Below are 23,889 nucleotides of genomic sequence, written 5' to 3'. Positions count from 1 at the left end.
AGAGCGAGTTGTTCTGAACTGATACGGACACCACCGAAACAACCAAAGGAATCCATAAATACTGGCTACAATTAAACAACTTCCAGACTAACCATCAGACAGCTGGAACCTGACTCGTCATCCACCTTTGAAGGATCATAAATGAAGTTCGCAGAATGTTCTCCAACTGTCCATCTCAGTCATATCGAACATGCGAGGCGACTAGCATGGTGGCGGCATCAGCAAAAAGAAAGATGAGATTGGCACCTGCCCTTGGTTGAGCGGTTATGTGAGGTTGAGCTTGGAAGCCTGGCGCCGCACAGCTGATCATCCGGCTCAAGAATATGTAATGGTCTTCCCGACTGGTTCCGTACATTGACCGAATGACTGGAAAGAAGGGCACGGGCAAGCTTTCCTATTCTTCCTTTGTATTTTCTATTGGCATCCTAGGTAGCACCCGAGTGCTCAATGAGCACAAAGGGTGTAAAAGGATTCCATTAGTAATAGAATATAGGTTTGAATCATTAGCAATATCAAACACCGTTTGCCCACTTATCAACATATTTGCTTCTTTATATAATGAGGACTGCCCTTCGACACAACATTTCCGTTTCTATTGTAAGACAAAGATTTCAGGCTTAGTGTACACGTGAAACCTGGACAAAAGAAAAGAGGGGGGGAGGCAAGCGAACAAACGCTATATCAGAAAGGCCTTAGCCACGTTGCAACCATAGTAGTTTCACGTCATGTAACTCAGCTGCTGTTTTTCATCAAGGGTTGTGATTGTGCTCTATCGTCCCTATGAGAACTTTGAAGTTTCTGAAGAGAGCGATACTGTAAACGTACACTTTCTCCACTGCCGAGAATCTTGAGCAAGTACCTGCAGATTGCATCTAGCAATGTAACCGAACAAGAATTTCTAGACTTGATATTATGCAGCAGAGATCTGCTTATTAGATATATTTGCCATCTATATTTAAAAAGATTGGAGGCACCGGGGAACGTACCAGCCATTCAAACATTGAGACGTAACTATTGCTTCCCGTCCCACAAATTTATCAGGAGTTCTCTTGTTTCCCTGAATATAAGGTGACATCAGTTTCATTTCCATATTGAGCGTAGGTTAATTTGACGTTTGAGATGATTATACTTTAATCAAAACTTTCTCATTGACTACAAATGGATATTGAACTCCCTTCAGGTGTCTGGTACTGTCATACTCTGTCGCAATCTCCCCATTGTCCTGTAGACAAATTAACAACATATAGGAAAAGAAAGAAAAAATGAATGAATGGGTATTATTAATCCAAAAGACATGAACTTTGGATAATCTCTTCACTGCTTCCATTTGTTCACCAACTTCCTTCCTACGTTTGCGCAGAGTAGCATTATGGAAGAGTTTCCTATCATCCTCCAGCTTTACTGTCGAAGCTGCAGCCTGCAAAGCTGAAAGGAAACGTCCAAAAAAATAATACATTTATATCTTAGACGAGACTCAATTTGTTATAGAATTTCCTAAAACTTGAGCATAATTTACCATAATTAGGGACCAACGTGTCTGCCTCTATCTCTTCATTGCATATATTACATCTGGCCTGATTTGAAAACAAACAAAGAACAAATGATAGTCATCATCATTACTTGCTGTGACTAATCAAAAAAGCTCGTAAGAAAATTGCACAAGTATAAGGAATCAAGACAACCAAATAACATCCCCAATTTTAAACAATGATACAGATCACGCTAATCGATATCAGAAAACCAGCACTAGCAGTGAGTATTACTGAGGAGAGTATTTATTATTGCAAAGAAAGACCACTTTTATTTCTATTTAAAATTATTTGTATGCATATTTCCTAGAAGTTACTAATAATCCAATACCACAAGCAATTAAAAGTTTTAACTTACTGTGAAGTTTTATCAGGATTAGAATGATATTACCTTGGTTTAAAATCATAAATATCGAGGTTTCGGTCTCAAACCATAACGATATAATTTTGGTACCGTATCATGTCCATACTTTTTAAATATAAAATATATTAATTAAAAATAAAAAATTTACTGCCTCACTCTATTGCGCAAGCGAGGTGCGCAGAATAGCAAACCTATACATAATCCAACTCCTAAACCTTAAAGGCAAAATCTTATTAGAATAACCAAAAGCTTTAAAAAAAAAATAAAACAAAAGAAAAAAAAAAATGAAATGCATGGTCCATACGGCAGGTCCGTAAATTTGGTCCGTTGGATACCTTTAGTGTGTGTGTGTATATAATGGGATAATTAGCTTTGCCTATGACGAACTAGTCATGGTCGATCCCAAGCCCGAATAAAGGAGAGTTGCGTTAGGTTGCCAACCAGCGTAAAAACTATGACAAATATTCAATGAATGGATCCATTAAACTATTATGATAATGCTAGGTTATTCTCAGTAAAAAAAATATCATATACACAAGCTGCTACACGAAAGCGTTCTATACATTTTTGGACCGAGTCCCCATCGCTCAAGGCTGCCTGGTTCGTTAGGTAAACTGTTTCTTCCTCTATCGCCTTAAAATCTAATTAATTTTACTTTCGTTTTTGCAGCTGAAGTCAAGTTGAAGTCCCTACTGAGCGGCAAAAGCAAACTCCCTACCACTGAGATCAACATTCGCGGTGCCACCGAGCTGGAAAGTGGCGAGATCACGCCAATTGGCAATTCAACAGGCTTGACTGATGAGGCGAGTCGAGCGGCTGGAAGTAGTGCGACCGTTAATACTGGTGAGCTTCCGTCTACTCGGCCCACCATGGCCCCGGTGACCGTGCCTTCAAAGTCGCAGCCAACCGACTCGGCAAGTTCAAGGGAACCGCTGCTTCAGAGACAGAGGAGGAAGAGGCTTCGCTCAGAAGGGACCTCCCGCTCGGGCGCCTCGACACCAGCGCTGATAGAAGTGCCTACATCCCGGCCTCCGTCCAAGTGGGGCGAGAGCTTGTCTTCTGTCGTTCCCATGAAGACGACCGTCTTGGCAACGCTCCTATCATCCGATCGGACTCCATCAATTTTAGAACTGCTGACCTGCACCATTTTGGCACAACCGGCATCATTCTTTCCACCACCTGCTAGTATGGAGACCAAATTCTCCACCATCTGTCCCTCAAAGTCCCATTCCCAGGGTCAGGCAACTTCACAATCTTACGGTCCGATCGGCCGCCAACTCATCTACGCTCTGATCCGCCTACCCATTGATACCTAGCCTTCTCCCGAGGATGCCACGCCCCGGGCGCTTGAGCACACTATCCACATTTAGGGTCTCTTGGCTCAAACTTGGGCGGACACTCAACGCAGGGCCTTGACAATCCCGCCCGGGGAGTTAGCTTACGACTTTACGCGGAAATCCACCATGGTACGTTTTCTAAATATAGTTATCCTCTTGTACGTGGCCGCTCTGACTTATATCCTGTGCAGTACTGGGTGGAGAGCTTGGCCTTGTGCCAAAGATTGGCATTCCTTGAGCAGGACAAGTTGTTGCGGGATTCGACTGGCGGAGCAAGCGCATCCCGAGCCGCTGCTGAAGCACTCTCCGCTGAAGTTGCTCAGCTGAAGGAGCATCTGGAGAAGACCTCCGAACAGTTGGGAGAAGGATAAGAGCCAAGAGCAAGCTCAACAAGCAAGCTAGGGATTTTGACTCCATGGTCCGATCAACCAACACCCGCAAACTTCGCGCAATAGAGGACCTAGAGAAGAAAAACCTGGAGGCTCGGGCCCTGGACAAGAAACTGAAGGAGACCAAGACAGCTTTGGCCCAAGAGCAATTGGGTTGATTGGCGGAGCAAAAAATCGCAGATCACGAAGCCGAGCTGAAGTCTCTACATGCTGAGCTGGAGGCGTCCAAGGCCCAACTGGCCAAATATAAGGAGGATGAGCCCGCCCGACTTAAAGACTTCCGGGCAAATACCTTCGTTCGGAGGGCTTCAACCGGCTCTTCTCCGATCGAATTCTATGGCTATTTGACTTGGGCATAGCGGACACCGTCCAACAGCTAAAGGACAGCGGCCACTTATCTACCAATATTTCCGTTGAATCCTTTTGAAAGGACGAGCTCGTGGCTTCGCTCCATGAAGAAGCTGTTGTAGATCTAGAGTAGCTTTTTTCCTACTTCCTTGTCATCCTTTTGCCTCCCCCCTTTTGAGTTTTTGTAAAAAAATTTCTAAGTGTCAATGAATCTACGCCCATTCGGCGCTTCTCCACTTTCGTTATACTTTACAGTGTCCTTCCATGCATCGCCGTTCGGCTCCCATGAAGTTGTCCAACATTTTAACTATCTTGTAATGTTATGTGAAAATTTCCAAAGTATGACTTCTCGAGCTTCCGCTCGTCTTTGTAACTAGTCACCGAGACATTCAACCGCTCATCTCAACATATATCGAACGACCTCTCTGTCTTTGTAATCGAAAATCATATCTATCAATCGGTAGTAGGACCGGTGTTCATAGTCGCCACATGACTTATCACTAATTTTAATCTCGGATTTATAGCCGCCTCTCGACTGTGGTCGTCGACTCTTGGTTGTTGTCGTAGATTCAAGGGTTTATAGTCGTCGCTCGACTTTAGTTGGCATAAAATCGGATTTATAGCCGTCGCTCAGCTATTGTCGTAGACTCAAGGGTTTATAGTTACTGCTCGACTTTAGTTGGCGTAGACTCAGGTTTATAGTCGTCACTCGACTTTTGATTCGTCGACAGAGGTTTATAGTCGCCGCTCAACTTTTGATTCGTCGACAGGAGTTTATAGTCGCTGCTCGACTTTTTTTATAATCATCACTCGACTTTTGATTACGTAGACAAGGATTTATAGTCGCCGCTCGTCTTTTGGTGGAGTAGACAAGAGTTTATAGTCACCGCTCGACTTTTGATTCATCGACAGGAGTTTATAGTAGCCGCTCGACTTTCGATTGCGTAGACAAGAGTTTATAGTAGCCGCTCAACTTTCGATTGCATAGACAAGGCTTTATAATCGTCATTCGACTTTTGATTCGTCGACAGGGGGTTTATAGCCGTCGCTCTACTTTTGATTGTATAGACAAAGATTTATAGTCACCGCTCAACTTTTGGTTGCGTAGACAAGGGTTTATAGTCGCCGCTCGACTTTTAACTTGGCTGATCGGTGCAAAAGTCTGAGACACTTGTGAATTTTATTCATTGTTCACATGTAAATAACATACGTTTATACAATTTAATTTGAATTTAATGATGCACCTCTCACCCGACCCTATAAGGCTGGAGATGGTTTGCACTCCAGGCCTGCTCGAGCTTTTTCTCATCTTCATCTTGCAAATAATAAGCTCTCGAGCGGAGTTTCTGAATGACTTTGTAGGGTCCTCCCCACGAAGCTTTTAATTTAGTGACGTCGCCAACCGACTTCACTCTTTCATACCAAGTCGTCGATCTGGAACAATCTCGGGATTACCCTCCGGTTGTAGCTCTACTTCATGCGCTGTCTGTACGCTATGAGCTGGAAAGTCCGTACTTCATCTACTAGGTTGAGCTCCATGAGTCTATGCTCGGCGTTTTCATCGTCGTAGAGCTGCACACGGTTGGACTCTACTCCGACTTCCACTTGAACCACTGCTTCACCTTCGTACACCAGATGGAACGAGGTGACGCCAATCGCTTCTCTTGGTGTGGTACGATGAGCCCACAATACGTTGGGGAGTTCATCGACCTAATTGCCTCCAACGTGGTTGAGCGGAGCCCACAACTCTGAAAATTTCCCAATTGATGACTTCCGCCTGGTCGTTGCTCTGGGATAAGCCACTGAGGTGAAAGCCTGTGCAATGTCATAACCTTCACACCACTCCTTGAGCTTCCGTCCTGCGAACTATCTTTCGTTGTCTGAGACTAGCCGACGAGGGATGCCGAACCAACACAAGATATTTTGCCATATAAATTTGATAACCATATGCTCAGTTATCTTGGTAAGCGATTTGGCTTCCACCCACTTTGGGAAATAATTTACTGCGACGAGTAGAAATCTTCATTGATTAGTCGCCATTGGAAATGGTCCAACGATGTCCATGCCCCACCGGTCAAACGGACACAACACCGTGGATGCTTTATCTCCTCGGTGGGTCGATGCGGGATGTTATGATATTCTGACATGACAAGCAAGTGACAACCATCTGAGCGGCGTCATCTTGCAATGTGAGCCAGAAGTACCCCGCCAACAAGAGATCATTCGGGCTAGTGATCTGCCACCCGGATGACTACCGCAGGAGCCTTAATGAACCTCTTGCAAGATGTACTCCATGTCCTCCGATTCGACGCATTTGAGCAGCGGCCTTGAGAAAGCTCTTTTATATAACTGGTCGCCAACCAGAGTAAACCGCCGGACCCTCTTCTTCAACAAATGAGCTTCCTCTTGATCGACTGGTGTGACGTCCGATCGAAGGAACTCTATCAATGGCATCCTCCAATCACTCGGGAATTCTATTCCGTCCGTCCTGTTGATGTGTGCCACCAATGAAACTTCTTCGATCGGCTTATCAATGACGATTGACGACAACAAACTGATTAACTTAGCCAGCTCATCAGCGGCCTGGACTGTCCAACCGAGGGATCTTCTATATAACCACTTCTTGGAAGCTTGCCTTCAGCTTCTCGAAAGTTTCAGCGTATAACTTGAGTCGGGCATTACTTATCTCAAGCGTGCCCAATAGCTACTAAGTTGCCAGCTGAGAATCCGAATGGATGAAGACTTTTGTGGCTCCTACATGCCGAGCTACCTGTAAGTCAGCTATCAAGGCCTCATATTCAGCTTCGTTATTTGTAGCCCGATAATTCAGCTGCACGAACAATTGCATCATATCCCCCCGCGGCGAAATCAAAAGGATGTTGATCCTGCTACCTTGCCGGATGGACGAGCCATCTACATAAATCTTCCAAGTCGCGTCCAACTCAGCGTTTTGGATCTCGGTAACAAAATCAGCAAAGTCCTGTGTTTTGATCGTCGTTCGCAGTTGATATTGTATGTTAAACTCGCTCAGCTCGGTGGTTCATTTGATTAGCCATTCGGACGCTTCTGGATTAAGGAGAACTCTTCCAAATGCACTATTGGTCATCACCACGATCGGATATAAGAAAATATGGATGAAGTCTCCAAGCGGCGAGTACTAGCGTATATGCCAATTTTTCGAAGTTGGTGTAGGGGGATTTTGTATTTTTAATATATGACTTAGAAAATATACAAGTTGTTGCTCAAGGCCGTTTTGCCGCACCAACGCCGAGTCAATCGCATGCTCGGTGGATAACAAATAAATCCAGAGTGGCTCGTTGGCGTTAGGTTTCGCCAATATAGGTAAGGAGGTAAAGTACTCCATTAGCTCCTCCAGCGTCTTGTCGCACTCCGCATCCCACTGGAACTTCGTCTCTCGGCGCAGTATCTTGAAGAACGGGTGATTCCGATCAAACGATTTGGAGATCAATCTCGATAATGCGGTGATCCGTCCGATCAACCGTTTGGCCTCCTTTAAGTTGCGGGGTGGGGGTATATCCTGCAGTGTCTTCACCTTACTCGAATTCGTCTCGATCCCCCGTTCGGTTACGATATAGCCCAAGAAGCGGTCACTCCTTGCTCCGAACAGGCATGTACCTCTTCCTCTGTTTCACCGGCCGAACGTCTGGTCGGACATGAAGCTCGAGCTGAGCCACACTTGGCGAGATGCCCGGGAGCTTGTGTTCAACCAGGCGAACACATCATGGTTTCGCCTAAGACAAGCGACCTTCTTCTCATCTATCAAGTCGGCAGCGACAAATGTAGTGGCTTCCGACCGACTAGGATGGATCTGAACCTCCTCCTTTTCCTCATAGACCAGCGCGGGAGGTTCTTCTATGATGGTGTTCACTTCCAGACGCGAGATCTTCCGCGCGGCCTTTGCTTCGGATTTGGCCATCTCGACGTAACACCGCCGAGCGGCCAACTGGTCGCTTTTAACTTCGCCCACCTTATTGTCTACCGGAAACATGCTCTTCTTGCAAGACACCACAGCTCGGAACTCATTATGGACCGCTCGACCCAATATGACATTGTAGGCGGAGGACGCATCCATCACAATGAAATTTATAGTCCTCTTGAGAGGTTCTTCTCCGAGCGATATGGCCAACCTAGCCTGGTCAATCGGCAATACTTCATTGCGAGTGAACCTGTAGAGCGGGGTCGTCACATGTTGCAGTTCGCTCCGATCGATTTACAGCTGGTCGAACGTCTTCTTAAATATTATATTCACCGAGCTACCTGTATCAACAAAAGTTCGGTGAATAGTATAGTTAGCTATTACTACCCAGATAATCAAGGCATCATCGTGAGGGATCTCTACTCCCTCTATGTCTCAAGGGCCGAAACTGATCTCTGATCCCTCGGCCTTCTTTTTGTTGCATCCCACAGCGTGTATCTCCAGTCATCGGGCGTGTGACTTTCTTGCTCGACTGGAATCACCGTCTATTGGCCCACAGGCGATCATTCCAATTTCGCCCTGAGTGGCATTACTTCGATTCTCCTCTTCCCGAGTTGAGGATCTAGTCCACTCAGTAGAAGTTCGTACGGGACTTATGTTATTTCTTCTTTGAGACTGACGATGGCATTGTTCGTCCGCCAATCTGTCTTCTTCTCTTCGCCCGTCCGACAGACGTCGATGTCGTCGCTCGAAAGTCGGTGAGTGACGACGACATCCTGGAGGAGTCGATCGACTGGAAATCGACCTCAAGTCATAACAGTCCTAAGTCTTATGCGTCGCCGATTGATGAAACGAGAAAAACAACGGCGCCCAAGTCTTGCCTTTCGTGGCTTTGGACCGACCTATTGCTACATGCTACACGGCATGCGTTCTTGGCTCCTGGAGTGGTTGTGCTACTCCTAATCGTGGGCCCTTTGGTGGTCGGCCGTCGTTCCGAGGGAGCAGTATACTCGACAGGCGCTTCCTTCCTCCGCGCCACTCGGGCTTCCTCCACGTTTATATATTCAGTGACCAGCCTGAGTACGTAGTCGAAGTCTTTTGGTGGCCTCCAGATGAGGGAGCAGAAGAATTCCCCTTCGGTGAGCCCCTGGGAGAAGGCATTTACCAATATCTCCGAGGAGACCAATGGAATATCTATAGCCACCTGGTTGAACCGCTTGATATAGACCCTCAATGCCTCCTTGGGCCCCTACTTCACTGCGAATAGACTAACACTTGTCTTCTGATAGCGGCGACTACTAGCGAAGTGATGCAAGAATGCCGCTCGAAAATCTTTGAAGATGTGAATTGATCCGATCGACAGACGTCTAAAACAGCGTTGCGCTGATCCTAAAAGAGTGGTGAGAAGACCCGGCACTTCACTCTGTCAGTGTACTGATGGACGTGGTCGCGGTATCGAACTTAGCCAGATGGTCATCTAAATCGGTTGTTCTATTATATTCCCTGATCGTCAATAGAGTGTAGTGTCGAGATAGGGGTTGTCTAAGATCCCCTAAGAGAACTATCAGTTGATAATATTCGAGCAAATCATCATTTTTTGGTGCTTTCCCTTTTCGTGTATCCCGAACGGGTGCGTCGTCCAAGGAGGAATCTGGATCCCTATCCGCTCGGCACTGTTCCTCTGATGGAGTCTGGAACAACGCGCGATGAAAGGGGATAGGCATATTGGGCGCGTCCCCATATGTGTCGATCGGCTTCTTATTCTACCCCCGAACGAATACATGTTCCGCTCAATCTCTATACTAATTCCTCCTTTGTCAATGTCACTGTCGTGAGTCGTCCAGTGTCCTCCATCTTCGCATTTCGAATACAGGCTATGTTCCCACATATGTCGCCAATATGATCCTGTCCGAAGATCGTGAAGAAGGCTGGCTAGCGATGTGGCTTCAAAGTTGACCAGATGTAGACTACGCTCCGCTCTGCAACATAAGAAACGTTAGTACCGAGTCAGGGAAGGGGTCCCTGATGTTGGACCTCCGACGCTCAAGTTAGTCATCATAAAAATGAAAGAAAGCACAGGCGTGAATAGTGAATAATGCGTACCTCCGCCGGTGCATGGATCCCCCTTTTATATAGCGCCCGAGTAGGCGATGTGCACGCATCTCAAGGCGCTAACACGCTTCCCTAATCGTCCTATGAAATGACCTATCAGGGAAGTGTCTCTGACACCATACTTTAACAGTGCATGCAAATCCCTGATGAAATAATAGAAGCTTCTGTCGTATGATCCGCTTATTGATCATGTCTCCTTATCAATGGCATTATCTCCGAAAGGAATATTAAGAGATATGAAAGGGGTCCCACTATTTCGCCAAACGAGAGAACTGCTCGTCCGGGGATCCCCGCCCTGTCAACCTCAATCGATCTTCTCCATAATCCCTTGGCATGGTTGATTGTTTCCGCCTGACCGGACCAGCGTTCTAGTCGCCTTAGCATTCCTCCACTTCGTGATGAGCATCTGATGTTCTAGCCGTAGTGCTCTTAGTTGTCCGGGCGTTCCACTCGGACAAGTCACTTGTCGATCGAACACTTCATGCCCAATCAGCAACTGTAGTAGACCTCCGCTCGGCCCACCTTTGGCGATCCCGTTGGTTCTCTGGCGTTAACCGCTCTGATTTTGACCTCCACGTTGGCTGCTACCTCCGTCCTTAACCCGCACTTAGTGGGCCCTCCTTTATCACCGCATCAACCGCTATATCCCTAAAATTTGAGTGTAGTTCTAAATATACAAGAGTTCGCGTTGTAGAGTCCGACTGTAACGTGTCGATAAGGACCACTACATCTCCATAGAAACTTGAGTATAGTGATAAATAAACAAGAGTTCTCACATCATAGGTTAGATAAGAACGAATATGATAGGAAAACTAATAGTCTAAGATTTAGAACATAAAACATAAAAACTCTCAATGTAAATCAATGGAGGTCGTAGATACGATAATTAAGAGAAAAATTAGTATTTTGTATGTACAAGAGAAAAAATGAGTAGGCAAAAAGATAAAAATGATAGAGACCTCATATTTTAAGTTATGGTACACAGGAAAGAGTAAAGCAAGAAATGAAGTGAGTATTGTTATAGATAGTTCATTAAAAGATGAAGTTGTAAGAGTAGTTAGAAAAGAGAATCGAATTATAACCCTTAAGATAATAGTAATGAAAAAAGAACATAATTAACGTATATACAACGCAAGTAGGATTAGATAAAACAATCAAATTAAGATTTTGGAACGACTTAGATAAAATATTATAAAATATTCCGCCAAATGAAACAATTTTAATAGGAGATGATCTAAATGGGCATGTCGGAGTGAAAAATGAGGAAATATGAGAGGGCACATGAGGGTTATGGGTTTAGAGCGAGAAATGAAGAAAGAAAAACTATATTAAATTTTACGATAGCATAAAACCTTATATTGGCTAACATATTTTTTAAGAAAAGAAAAAAATACTTAGTCACGTTCAAAAGTGGAAATAATAAATTGCAAATTGACTTTCTTATAGTTAAGAAGAATAGAAAGATTTATAAAGATTACAAGGTCATCCCTGGAGAAAACTTAACTACTCAACATAGGTTAGTAGTGTTGGATATACGCCTCAAGTATAATATCAATAGAAAAAAATATACAACTCTTAGAATTAAGTGATGGAAGTTAAAGGATGGGAAGCAAAATATATTTAAGGAGAAGATAAGAGTACAAATGTTAGGTAAAATATATGATGACTTTATTACGAAAATTCTTTTGGGTTCGTGCATGGAAGGTCAACAATATAAACTGTACATCTTATTAGACAACTAATTAAAAAATATCGGAAGCAAAAACCAAATCTACACATGGTATTCATTGACTTAAAAAAAGTTTATGATAAAATCATAAGAAAAATTATATGTAGAAGTCTAGAAAAAGGTATTAACGTAACATATATTGAACTAATTAAAAATATCTACGAAGATGTAATGACCAGAATAAAGACTTCACGGAGTAACTGAAGCATTTCCAATAAAGATAGGGTTACATCAAGGATCAGCTCTAAATCCCTATCTTTTACACTAATTATGGACGAACCCACTACACATTCAATATATGATATCATAGTGCATGTTATTATAGATGATATTGTTTTAGTAGATAAAACACGTGAATAAGTAAATGCTAAACTAAAATCTTGACGGGAAACACTAGAAGGGAAAGGTTTTAGAGTTAATAGAATAAAAACAGAATATAGGGAATTTAAGTTTAACAATATTAAACGTAATGAAACAATTGTTAAAATAGGAGATGATGGGTTGCCCGAAACCGAGAGCTTTAAATATTTAGCATCATATTTGCAAAACGATGGAGGGATTGAGAGAGATATTTTACATAGAATACAAGCAGGATGATTGAAATGGAAGAGAGGGTCGATTCTTTTATGTGACCGTAAAGTACCTCTAAAATTTAAAGGAAAGTTTTACAAAACCATAGTTAGACCTGCTATGTTAAATGGAACTAAATGTTGGGCTATAATTCAAGCACATAAGCAAAAGATGAGAGTTGCGGAGATGAGAATGTTAAGATAGATGTGTGGGCGTATGAGGATGGACAGAATAAGAAATGAGAGCATTAGAGAGAGTCAAAGTTGCATATATTGAGGGAAAACTTCGAAAAACACGTTTAAGATGGTACGGGCATGTAAACGATCAATAAATGCTCAGTTAGACGATGTGAAACTATGATAAATACACATATCAAACGAGAAAGAGAAAAGTCAAAAAAGGCCTTCCTCTTGTTTCTCTTTATTGATTATCAACAATAAAATAAGATAAATTTTATTTAAGTATAGAGATGATATAGTACGAGATAGAGCTCAATGGCATAAAAGGATCTATATATTCTACCTCACCTAGTGGAATAAGACTTGGTTGTTGTATATAATGGGATAATTCTATTAGATTTTAACTAAGTCAATCTAAATTATCCCAATCATATCTAGGAATTAATTAAATTTATTAACCTAAGTTTTTAATTAAACACTAAACCCCTCCTGTTCCACCGTGTTCCGCGAGGCTCCCGAGATCGTGCCACGCCACTTGAAGCGTCACTAGGCTCACGTGATGCTTAAGGATGCATTGTCAGGCTCACGCGAAGTGTCGCAAGGCTCGCCCGACATATCCAGATGCGTCGCACTCTTGTTCCACCGTATTCGCGCGACGCATCCGGAGGCATCGCCGTGCTCACGAGACGTGTCCGAAGGTGTGTTCAGGATCACACGACGCATCTCGAAGCATCGTCAAGATTGCATGACTCATTCAGACACGTCGCCAAACTCTTGTTACTCTTCTGGACATGTCATCATGCTTGCGCGACGCACCCGCGGAGCCTCAAGGGACGCTAGCACCGGAGGAGTGACGATATCGGTCGACATGCGGAATGAAAAGTTTCGCCTATATCAAGCGAAACGGCTCAAGATTTTAATACATGGATATTACTACTGTTGGACTCCGCGGGTGTTTTGATGTGATCAACCAAGTTGGTTAGGTCATGCTTTGTGTTTGATCCCTGTGTCTGAGCGTACAGGAGCTTAGGAGCGCAGGAAGTCGAGCGGAAGATGCGGCTAGCGAGAAGGACGGCACGGGAAGGGAACCGACGGGCTCGGTGCGTCCGAAGGACGAGAGAGTTGCGGAAGAGTACACCGGTGGGCGAGAAGAACGTGCGCAGCGTTCGAGGGACGTTAAGCCGGGAGGAAGACTGCTCGAGGAGAAGGCCGAAAATTGGGTTCGAGTGAGCCCTATTTCGGTTGACCTGAATCACCCAAAAGAACGGGACTTCAGAAGACGAAGCAAAAAAGCAAGCAAACTGGAGAAAGCTGTCAGTCAGCTTGGAGGCGCCTCCAGCTTGAAGGCGCCTGGAAGTTTTATCCACTCTCTCGATAGAGGCGCCTTGAACCCCTATTGGAGGCGCCTCGGACATCCGAGATAGGATTTCCAGAGGCTATATAAAGGCCTCTGGAACTAGAAATTAGAAATCAACTGTTCCATCAACTCTGTAATCAATTCCTAGCAATAGTTCTGAGCTGTAAGAGTGTAAAAGGCTTCTCCGCCTTCAAAGAAGGAGATTTTTCTAGTGCGCGCTTTTCATCTCCCTGGATTAACAACCTTCTTGGTTGTAACTAGGTTAACTCCCGGTCTTCTCTGTCTTTCTATTTAGCTTTATTGGTTTAAGTTACTTTTTATTGCTATTGCACTTTCGAGTTGAAAGATCCGAGGAGGGTAGTTTTAATTTGTGCAGACAATTCACCCCCCTCTTGTCGGCTTCCGCTGCACCAACAAGTGGTATCAGAGCCTAACCGCCTCAGAAGGACTAACCGCCGACTGAAGCACAACGATCAAGACGATGGCCGGAGCGAATATTCTTCCCAATATTCATCCCCCGAAGTTCGACGGAGACTTCGCAACATGGAAACGCCGGATGGAGGTATTTTTCAAAACCGACTTCGATATTTTACTAACTATGAAATATGGTTTTGAAGTTCCAAAAGACAAAGAAGAGCATCAGTGGAGCAAGAAAGAGCAAGCCGAGTTTGTCGCCAACGGAAAGGCAGAATTCCACCTGCTTAGTGTGCTGCCACCACAAAAGGTAAGTCGAATCGGAAGCTACGGCTCCGCGAAAGACCTCTGGGAAAAATTCTTAGAGCTCCACGAAGGTACCTCGGAAGCAAAGCTAGCGAGGCGCGACATCCTCCAGACTCAACTTACGAACCTCCGGATGAACCAAGGAGAGAAGGTAGCGCAACTCCAAGCAAAGATCAAAGAGTTGATCACGCAACTAACCAATCTTGGAGAAGAAGTAACGAACCGAGACTCGATCCGATACGCGCTCAACGCCTTCCCGAAAACTCAAGAATGGGCGTCCTTAGTAGATGCGTACTACATCTCTAAGAACTTCGAGGTAAGTACTTTAGAAAATCTATTTTCAACTTTTGAACTTCATGAATCTCGAATTGCAGAGCCCAATGGAGTAGAAAAGACAAGTCAGAACATTGCTTTGAAGGCAAGGGCAAAAGGTTCTGACTCCGAAGCCTCGATTAACGAAAACGAAACTGCATTAATGGTAAGACGTTTTAATAAGTTTTTCAAATCTAATAAATTTAGATCGCAGTCAAGTAAACGTCATCTAAAGAGAAGGACAGTTCGTTGCTACAATTGCAACAAAGAAGGGCACATCAAGGATGACTGCCCGAAATTGAAGAGCAAACAGAAAGAGAAAGAAAAGGTAAAGTACAAGAATCCAGAATCCTCCAAGCACAAGAAGTTGAAGGCCACTTGGTCAAACTCTTCATCCTCCGAATCAGAAGTTGAAGAATTCTCAGGATTAGCACTGATGACCAACCATCTCGTCGAAGACGACTCAAGCTCAGAGATAAGCATAGATGAAGGGGGAGGAACCTCAGAAGAAGAAAGTAGCGATGAAGGGGGAGCATCACCAAATCAGGTAAGTAAGGTACGTGCTCTAACCCCTACTCAGTCGTTTAAATTTATCAAATCTCTTTCTAAAGATTTGTTTAAATTAGAAAAAGAAAATACTAAATTAAAAATGAAATTAGCAAAAGCATGTCCACTTGAAATGTACGATAATCTAAAATCAGAAAATGAAAAATTAAAAATTGAAGTTGAAAATTTAAAAAATTTAAATAAATTTCCAAATTCAAAAATTAGAATATATGGAAAATTAAATTGGTACATTAGAAACAGGTCAACTTAGAAGAGTGCCCAAGAAATATGTACCCCCTAAATTTTTAAATAATCCGGTAGGAAGGAACCTCTATTGGGTTCCGAAATTTGTGCTAAATTAATTTATTTAATTAAGGCTTTCAGAAGCAAAATTAAACGTTAAAATTTCTTTATGAAGCTTTGTCTAAAGAAGTGGTTGTTGCTCCAATAACCAAGAAGGCCTAGTGCCTCGCCACGACCTGAAGGCTGAAATATTGAAATAAAATATTTAATTAACTTTCTGAAAAAACATTAAATTATAATTAAATGCTTTGAAAGTTTATCAAACATTTTTGAAAAATTCTAAAAATTAATTTTTTGACTTAGAAATTAGAAAATTCTAAAAATTAATTTTGACTTAGAAATTATTTTGAAAAATTCAAAAAAAACTCAGTTTACCTAAATTTTTTTTACTTAGAAATTCAGTGTACTTAAATTTTTTTAATTCTAATAATTAATAATGACTTAGAAATTCTTTTTGATAAATTCTTTTTTGAAAAATTCATCTTGCTAAGGAATTTTTCTAACTTAAATATTTTTAAACATCATACTCTTACCTGTTTTTGCTGTGATCAAAGGGGGAGAGATTAGTACAAGTCTAGGGGAAGATAATATTTTTTTTCAAAATTTGTTACTCTTAAACTTTTTATTTAGTTGCAATTTTACTTATTGCAAATTTATGCTTAAAATGTTAATTTAGTAATTCTTTTTAAAATTAGTATTTGTTTATGTTTTTACCCTAACTTGAACTTGGGTTGATGCACATCAAAAAGGGGGAGATTGTTGGACCCCGCGGGTGTTTTGATGTGATCAACCAAGTTGGTTAAGTCCTGCTTTGTGTTTGATCCCTGTGTCTGAGCGTGCAGGAGCTTAGGAGCGCAGGAAGTCGAGCGGAAGACGCGGCTAACGAGAAGGACAGCACGGGAAGGGAGCCGACGGGCTCGGTGCGTCCGAAGGACGAGAGAGCTACGGAAGAGTACACCGGTGGGAGAGAAGAACGTGTGCGACGTTCGAGGGACGTTAAGCCGGAAGGAAGACTGCTCGAGGAGAAGGCCGAAAATTGGGTTCGGGTGAGCCCTATTTCGGTTGACCGGAATCACCCAAAAGAACGGGACTTCGGAAGACGAAGCAAAGAAGCAAGCAAGCTGGAGAAAGCTGCCAGCCAGCTTGAGGCGCCCAAGGCGCCTTCAATGCCGCTCAGGCGCCTCAGCTCCGTGAACGTTGGGCTTTTGGATAAAGTTTTATCCACTCTCTCGATGGAGGCGCCTTGGACCTCTATTGGAGGCGCCTCGGACATCCGAGATAGGATTTCCATAGGCTATATAAAGGCCTCTGGAACTAGAAATTAGAAATCAACTGTTCCATCAACTCTGTAATCAATTCCTAGCAATAGTTCTGAGCTGTAAGAGTGTAAAAGGTTTCTCCGCCTTCAGAGAAGGAGATTTTTCTAGTGCATGCTTTTCATCGACCTGGATTAGCAACCTTCTTGGTTGTCACCAGGTTAACTCCCGGTCTTCTCTGTCTTTCTATTTAGCTTTATTGGTTTAAGTTACTTTTTATTGCTATTGCACTTTCGAGTTGAAAGATCCGAAGAGGGTAATTTTAATTTGTGCAGGCAATTCACCCCCCTCTTGTCGGCCTCCGCTGCACCAACAACTACCATAAGATTCTCAAAAAAAGACAATATCAAGACTTCAAGATTCAACAATTTGATTCAAAACAGAGTTGCAAGCTTTAGATTTTTTTTCCTAACTTAAAAGATCAATAAAAAAAAAACAATTAGATTACTTAGAAAATAACTTAGCTAGTTTGCCTCAGAAGCTCCTATAAAAAAATACATGGAATACCTATGCATACCATTTCTATTACTTTCTTCAGCATATGACCGCCAAAAGAATGCCCACAAGAAACAACCATAGCATCCTCAAGAAATGCACCTCTGACGCAGAAAAAGATAAAACATGAGTATGGAAACTAAACAAAATACAAACATATGGAAGTACGGAAAAAAGAAAACTACTTTCAAATTCAACCAAAAGAAGGAAAAAATAGTACTAGCGTTGAGGAGAAACAACATTAGCAACTTTATTTACATTCAAAGCAATGGTGAAGAAAACACAATAAAATGCATTGCAACTGTTGGACTTGTGAAAACCATTAAAAGGTGGGAAATGTTAATTTTGCCAAATTTATAATGGAAAGTGAAGAAGGAGAGTCTTGGCGCAACGGTAAAGTTGTTGCCATGTGACCAAAAGGTCACGGGTTCGAATCCTAGAAATAGCCTTTTGCAAAAAGCAGGATAAGGCTGCGTACAATGGATCCTTCCCCGGGACCCCGCATGGCGGGAGTTTCGTGCACCGGACTGTCCTTTTTTTATTTTATTTTATAATGGAAAGTGAGCAATTATCAAAATTAGATGTAAGATGGATGAGAGTGACAAATTTCAACATTTTCCAAATTTAAGAGAATTCTCTCAATTTTATTTGATCTAGCTTGTTAACTATAGATGTTGTCCTCTTTTGAACACATCAATATCATCAACACCATTTTTTCATTTTATAATCTATCGAGCCTAACTATCTACTGTCAATAAAAATATTTCATTTTTAATCAGCACACACATCCACGCAAGAACCTGAACATCACTGCTTGTTTCTTAAATCTTAACCATCCAAACTCACATACATAATATGTTAAATCAAATTATTATCTAAAAATTTTCCTTTTAACTTGGAAGGCATGTAACGATCCCAGAAAACTCTCCATTCTAAATTTCCAGTTTTAATTTAAAACTCTTGCAAAAAGGTTGTCCATCTATCTTAATATTCCTTCATAGCATAAAGAGATGTAAAATAGAATTTTAGAGTCTTGCGTGATGATAGTATACCTCTTAGGCAAAAAAGAAAAAAAAAAAGAAAAAACATAAGACTATAACATAACCAGTAATACTTTATCAATCAAGAGAGTTAAGCCGCAAGAAACAATTCATTAACTTATTATGCAGAGATAAGAATGCTAAAATAGATGCCCAGTGTTACTATAAATATAAATCATAAAACTATTACTGAGGAACAATTAGGTGTAGATGATAAAATAAGAAAAATTAATTTACTATGGTATAGGCATGTTCTGATGGGCTAAGATGGTATAAACATGTTCACAGACAACAATGTAATTTAAACATGTGGCTGCCATTGGTGTTGTAGGAGCCTTATGTTGAGTAAAAGGGCAGTCCGGTGCACGAAGCTCCCGTCATGCGAGATTCCGGGGAAGAATCCATTGTACGCAGCTTACCTTGCTTTTTGCAATAGGCTATTTCCGGGATTCGAACCCGTGATCTTTTTGGTCACATGACAATAACTTTACCGTTGCGCCAAGGCTCCCCTTATGTTGAATATAATTGGATTATGATTTATGTAACTGACTCCTGATAGTTAGGACTCAAAGTTTTGTGCTATTGTTATCTACTTTATCAATATGTTTTCTGAATTGATTTCCACAATTCAGTTCTCAAATTTATAATTTACTAAAATCCCATCATTCAATGCAATATTATTTGCAAATAACACATACAACACAAATTAATTATTAAGTGATTAGTAAATTCATGAAAAACTTAGGTAAAAGGACCAGGATTTAAATTACGCTTAGTTGTAATAAAAATAAATTGCAATATCTCTAACAAATATAACCTCATTATAAAATGTTTGTTACTAGCCACTTTATTGCTTTTCACAAATGTAAAACCTCTATGCATATCTTTTTATTCACCAAATTCTCTCCCTAAATATCTGTTCAAAATTAAAGGCCCTTTCCAACCAATATCAACTATTTTAAGTGGTTATTAAACTCATCAAACTGGTCCTCCATAAGCAGATGAAAACAGAAAAAATAGCATTTCAAATTATAACAATCCAAAAATAATTTAGATTAAAACACAATATTCAAACATGAAGGAAGTATAACTGATGGAAATATAGGAGACTGGAGACCTACGACAAAGGATCTGAAAGTATGCTTCTGAGAGATGGTTCCTTAACAAGGTCGGTTTGAGTTTCCTGCAACATAACAGCTTAAAATAAGGACCAATCAAAATACCAAAAAGCTACAAATTGGCATGCTGAATTGCATGCAAAATCATATTTCATACATAAGGAGAAAGGAATATTGCTTCGAGCACACGGGATCAATCACGAGTGAAGAAGGCCATGGAATCATTGACTATGAGAGAACCCGTTAATATTGATAAATATGACAGGAAATAACAAACAAGATGACATTGTAAACTTGCATCTCATTATTTTTGTTCATTGCATACTTATAGATGGATTACAACACTTACAACTAGGACTGCAGTACAAATAACTCATCAATTAATGCTGCATGTCACATATCTGAGCTCTGAGTTTTATGCACATCATAGTGTCAATGCCAACAATTGACATATTATTCCGTGCTGGACAGCACAGATAGTTCTTACCATTCCGATTGGGGAGCGAAATCGGCAAAGTAAGCTCCCTAATTTCGCATGTGTGCGCCGCGCGCATCACGCGATAGAGCGTCCCAGAGGCATCGCAGGATGCTTCCGGCAACGCCGAAGGCGCCCGCAAGTGATATCATTATGCAAAATTTAAATTATGATTTATTTAATTCAAACAATTCCACACTATGATATTTCGAAGAGGTTTTCATAAATCCTAATTCAATTATCCCAACAAAATATATAAAAATATATTAATTTTATTAATTGATATTTTGAAATTGTTTTTACTGTTTAAATTTCATTTAAAAATTCTAATAAATCAAATTTATATTCTCATAACTTTTAATTATTATTATTTTATATTTTTTTACTATTTTAATATTTAATTGATATTCTAATATTTTTTTTATTATTTTAAATATATATTATTTAAAAAAAATAACAGCCTGGTGCACGAAGCTCCCGCCATGCGGGGTCCCGGGGAATGATCCATTGTACGTAGTCTTACCCTGCTTTTTGCAAAAGGTTATTTTCAAGATTCGAACTCGTAACCTTTTGGTCACATGGCAACAGCTTTACCGTTGCGCCAAGGCTCCCCTTCTATTTTAAATATATATTATTTAAATTAATAATTAATTAAATGAATAAATAGTTAATTTATATAATTACAACAAACAACAACAACCAACCCTTTTCCCACTAGGTGGGATCGGCTATATGAATCCTTTTACGCCATTGAACTCTATCTCCAATTATATCATCATCTATATTTAAATAAATTTTATCTTGTTTTATTGTTGCTAACCAAGTCTTTTTTTTATCTTTCTCTCCCTCGTTTGATATACATGTTTATCATAGTTTCACATCGCATAACTGGAGCATTTATTGGTCGTCTAAGTACATGTCCGTACCGTTTAAACGTGTAGTTTTTCCTCTATAGATACAACTCCGACTTTCTATCTAATGCTCACATTTCTTACTTTGTCCATCCTCATATGTCCACACATCCACCTTAACATCCTCATTTCTGCAACTCTCATCTTCTGCTCATGTGCTTCAGTCATAGCCCAACATTCAGCTCCATATAACATAGCAGATATAACTGCGGTTTTATAGAACTTACCTTTAAGTTTAAGAGATACTTTACGGTCACATAAAACACTCGACGCTCCCCTCTATTTCACTCATCCTGCTTATATTCTATGTAAGACATCTCTCTCAATCCCTCCATCGTTTACAAAAATGATCCTAAATATTTAAATCTCTTTGTTCAGGCAACTCGTCCTCTCCTATCTTAACAATTGTTTCATTACTTCTACTATCGTTAAACTTAAATTTCATATATTCTGTCTTTAATCTACTTAGCTTAAAACATTTCCCTTCTAGTGTTTCCCTCCAAGATTCTAGTTTAGCATTTACTCCTTCACGTGTTTCATCTGTTGGTTGATACTCGGAATATCGTACCGGTTCTCCTATACAAAAATTTTGTAAAAGTCCTGAACCATTCCTAACAACCTATTGTGTTCTTTAGAAATTAAATTAGGAATCGCAAGCGGAACTTAACATTATTGATTCCAAATTTAACTTATCTGTTCTTAGAGGTTTAGACTTGGATCGCAAACGATACTTAACATTATTGATCCAAATCCACCCATGTTACAAATTCAATTAAATATTAATTTCAGATATTGGCTTCCAGGTTAAACATGGCGAGGCACTAGGCCTTCTTGGGTATAGGAGCATCCATCACTTACTAGACAAAGCCTTTCAACGAAATTTAATATTTAATTTCCTTATAGTAACCCTAAGTTTAACCAAAAGGAATAATCGAATCACAAGATCAAAAAAAAATAAAAGAACACAAACTCGAATCACAAATTTGAAACCTAGAATCATATGTCTCTTGTGTTTGGTATTTCAAAATCTATACAAAGAAAACTAGTATGATGCGGAATATAATTACTGGTTATACCTTTCTTTGTAAGCAACAACCTCTTGATCTTCTATCGTATTCCTCTTCTTATCTCGGACGTCGTGTGGGCGACGATCTACCGAGACGAGAACCACCCAAGCTTCCTTCTTCTCCAAGCAAGTTTCAGCCACCACAAGAACTCCAAGAGAATATGAGGTTCGGCCACCACCAAGCTCCAAGGGATGCTAAGAAACAAAACTTCCTATCTCTCCTTCTTTTAGCAAGATCCGGCCACCAACCAAGTTCCTTGAGATGAAGATGTCGTCGGCCAAGGAAGAAGAATAGGAGAGGGAGGGAGAGAAAGAGAGGGGTCGGCCACCAACCAAGAAAGAGAGGAAATAATAGAAGAGATATTGTTATGAGGTGAGGCACCTCTACCCTCTCTTTTATATTCCTTGGTCTTGGCAAATAGGGAAAGTTTTATTAAAACTTCCTTATTTTCTTTGCCAATGAAAAGAAAGTTTAATAAAATTTCCCTTTCAAACTATATATGGTCGGCCACCTTAATCCCTCCAAACAAGGAAAGTTTTAAATACAAAATTAAAACTTCTTAATTTGTTTCCGGAAATTTTTAAATAAAAATTTCTCTTTTGAAAATTCCCTTCATGGTTGGTCATAAAAGGAAACTTTTATAAATTAAAATCTCTCTATTAAAACATGTGGATGATTTATAAAAAGGAAAGTTTTTCTCTAAAATTAAAATCTTCCTTTCAATCTACAAATAAGGAAAGATATCAAATCTTTTCTTAATCTTTTATAGAAACTATAAAAGAAAGATTTAATTTTAAAACTCTCTTTTAAAATCATGAGGATGGTTACAAAAAAGGAAACTTTTACTAAAAATTAAAATCTTCATTTTAACTACAAATAAGGAAAGATATCAAACCATTCTCTTAATCTTTTGTAGAAAATATAAAAGGAAATATTTAAATTTTAAACTCTCTTTTAAAACCATGGATTCCACATAAGAAAAGATTTTAAAAATAAAATTCTTTTTATTTTAATGTGGCTGGTCACACCAAGCTTCGGTTCAAGCTAGGGTCGGCCACCTAATGAAATCAACTCACCTTGGTTTGGCCGGCCCTAGCTTGGGCTCCAAGCTAGGCTCGGCCGGCCACCTTAAGGTGGGTAAGAAGGTGGGTATGGGTGGGTTTAATACTTTATAAATAAGAGGCTACGATAAGGACCGAGAAGAGGAATTAGTTTTGGTCTCCCGATGAAATTAAGTTTCTTGTGTTCGCCACGAACACTCAACTTAATTTCATCAATAATAATTCATACCACTAAACAATTATTATTGAACTACCGCACCAATCCCAAATTACATTTTGGGCTCCTTCTTATCATGAGTGTGTTAGTCTCCCTGTGTTTAAGATATAGAATGTCTACTAATTAAATGAGTTACTGACAACTCACTTAATTAATATCTAGCTCCAAGAGTAGTATCACTCAACCTTATCGTCATGTCGGACTAAGTCCACCTGCAAGGTTTACATGACAATCCTTATGAGCTCCTCTTGGAGACATCATCAACCTAGATTACTAGAACGCGGTTTGCTTCTATAATCAACAACACACACTATAAATAATATCATTTCTCAACTTATCGGGTCTATTGATTTATCGAACTAAATCGCACCCTTTGATAAGTCAAAGAAATAAATACTAGATATATGTGCTTGTTATTATATTAGGATTAAGAGCACACACTTTCATAATAGCAAAG

General features: G+C 40.6%; 1 protein-coding gene across 2 annotated transcripts in view; it reads right to left on the bottom strand.

Moving 5' to 3' along the window:
* Window positions 1-531: 531 nt before the first annotated feature.
* LOC122012525 overlaps window positions 532-23,889 on the bottom strand; it is a 28,978-nt gene continuing 5,620 nt past the window's right edge. The window contains exons 6-12 of one of the 2 annotated variants that reach the window (XM_042569087.1): window positions 19,705-19,766; window positions 17,566-17,647; window positions 1,517-1,574; window positions 1,301-1,425; window positions 1,130-1,222; window positions 987-1,057; window positions 532-859 (exon numbers count right to left, since the gene is read on the bottom strand). In XM_042569087.1, the coding sequence (XP_042425021.1) occupies window positions 733-859; window positions 987-1,057; window positions 1,130-1,222; window positions 1,301-1,425; window positions 1,517-1,574; window positions 17,566-17,647; window positions 19,705-19,766 (618 nt within the window). In that variant the 3' untranslated portion in view covers window positions 532-732. Of the gene's footprint in view, window positions 860-986; window positions 1,058-1,129; window positions 1,426-1,516; window positions 1,575-17,565; window positions 17,648-19,704; window positions 19,767-23,889 lie in introns of both variants that reach the window. The other variant, XM_042569086.1, reaches the window with a different exon arrangement.

Source organism: Zingiber officinale, chromosome 8A (genome assembly GCF_018446385.1).
Source record: "Zingiber officinale cultivar Zhangliang chromosome 8A, Zo_v1.1, whole genome shotgun sequence".
Classification (NCBI taxonomy): domain Eukaryota; kingdom Viridiplantae; phylum Streptophyta; class Magnoliopsida; order Zingiberales; family Zingiberaceae; genus Zingiber; species Zingiber officinale.
This window is presented reverse-complemented; position numbering and strand designations above follow the sequence as displayed.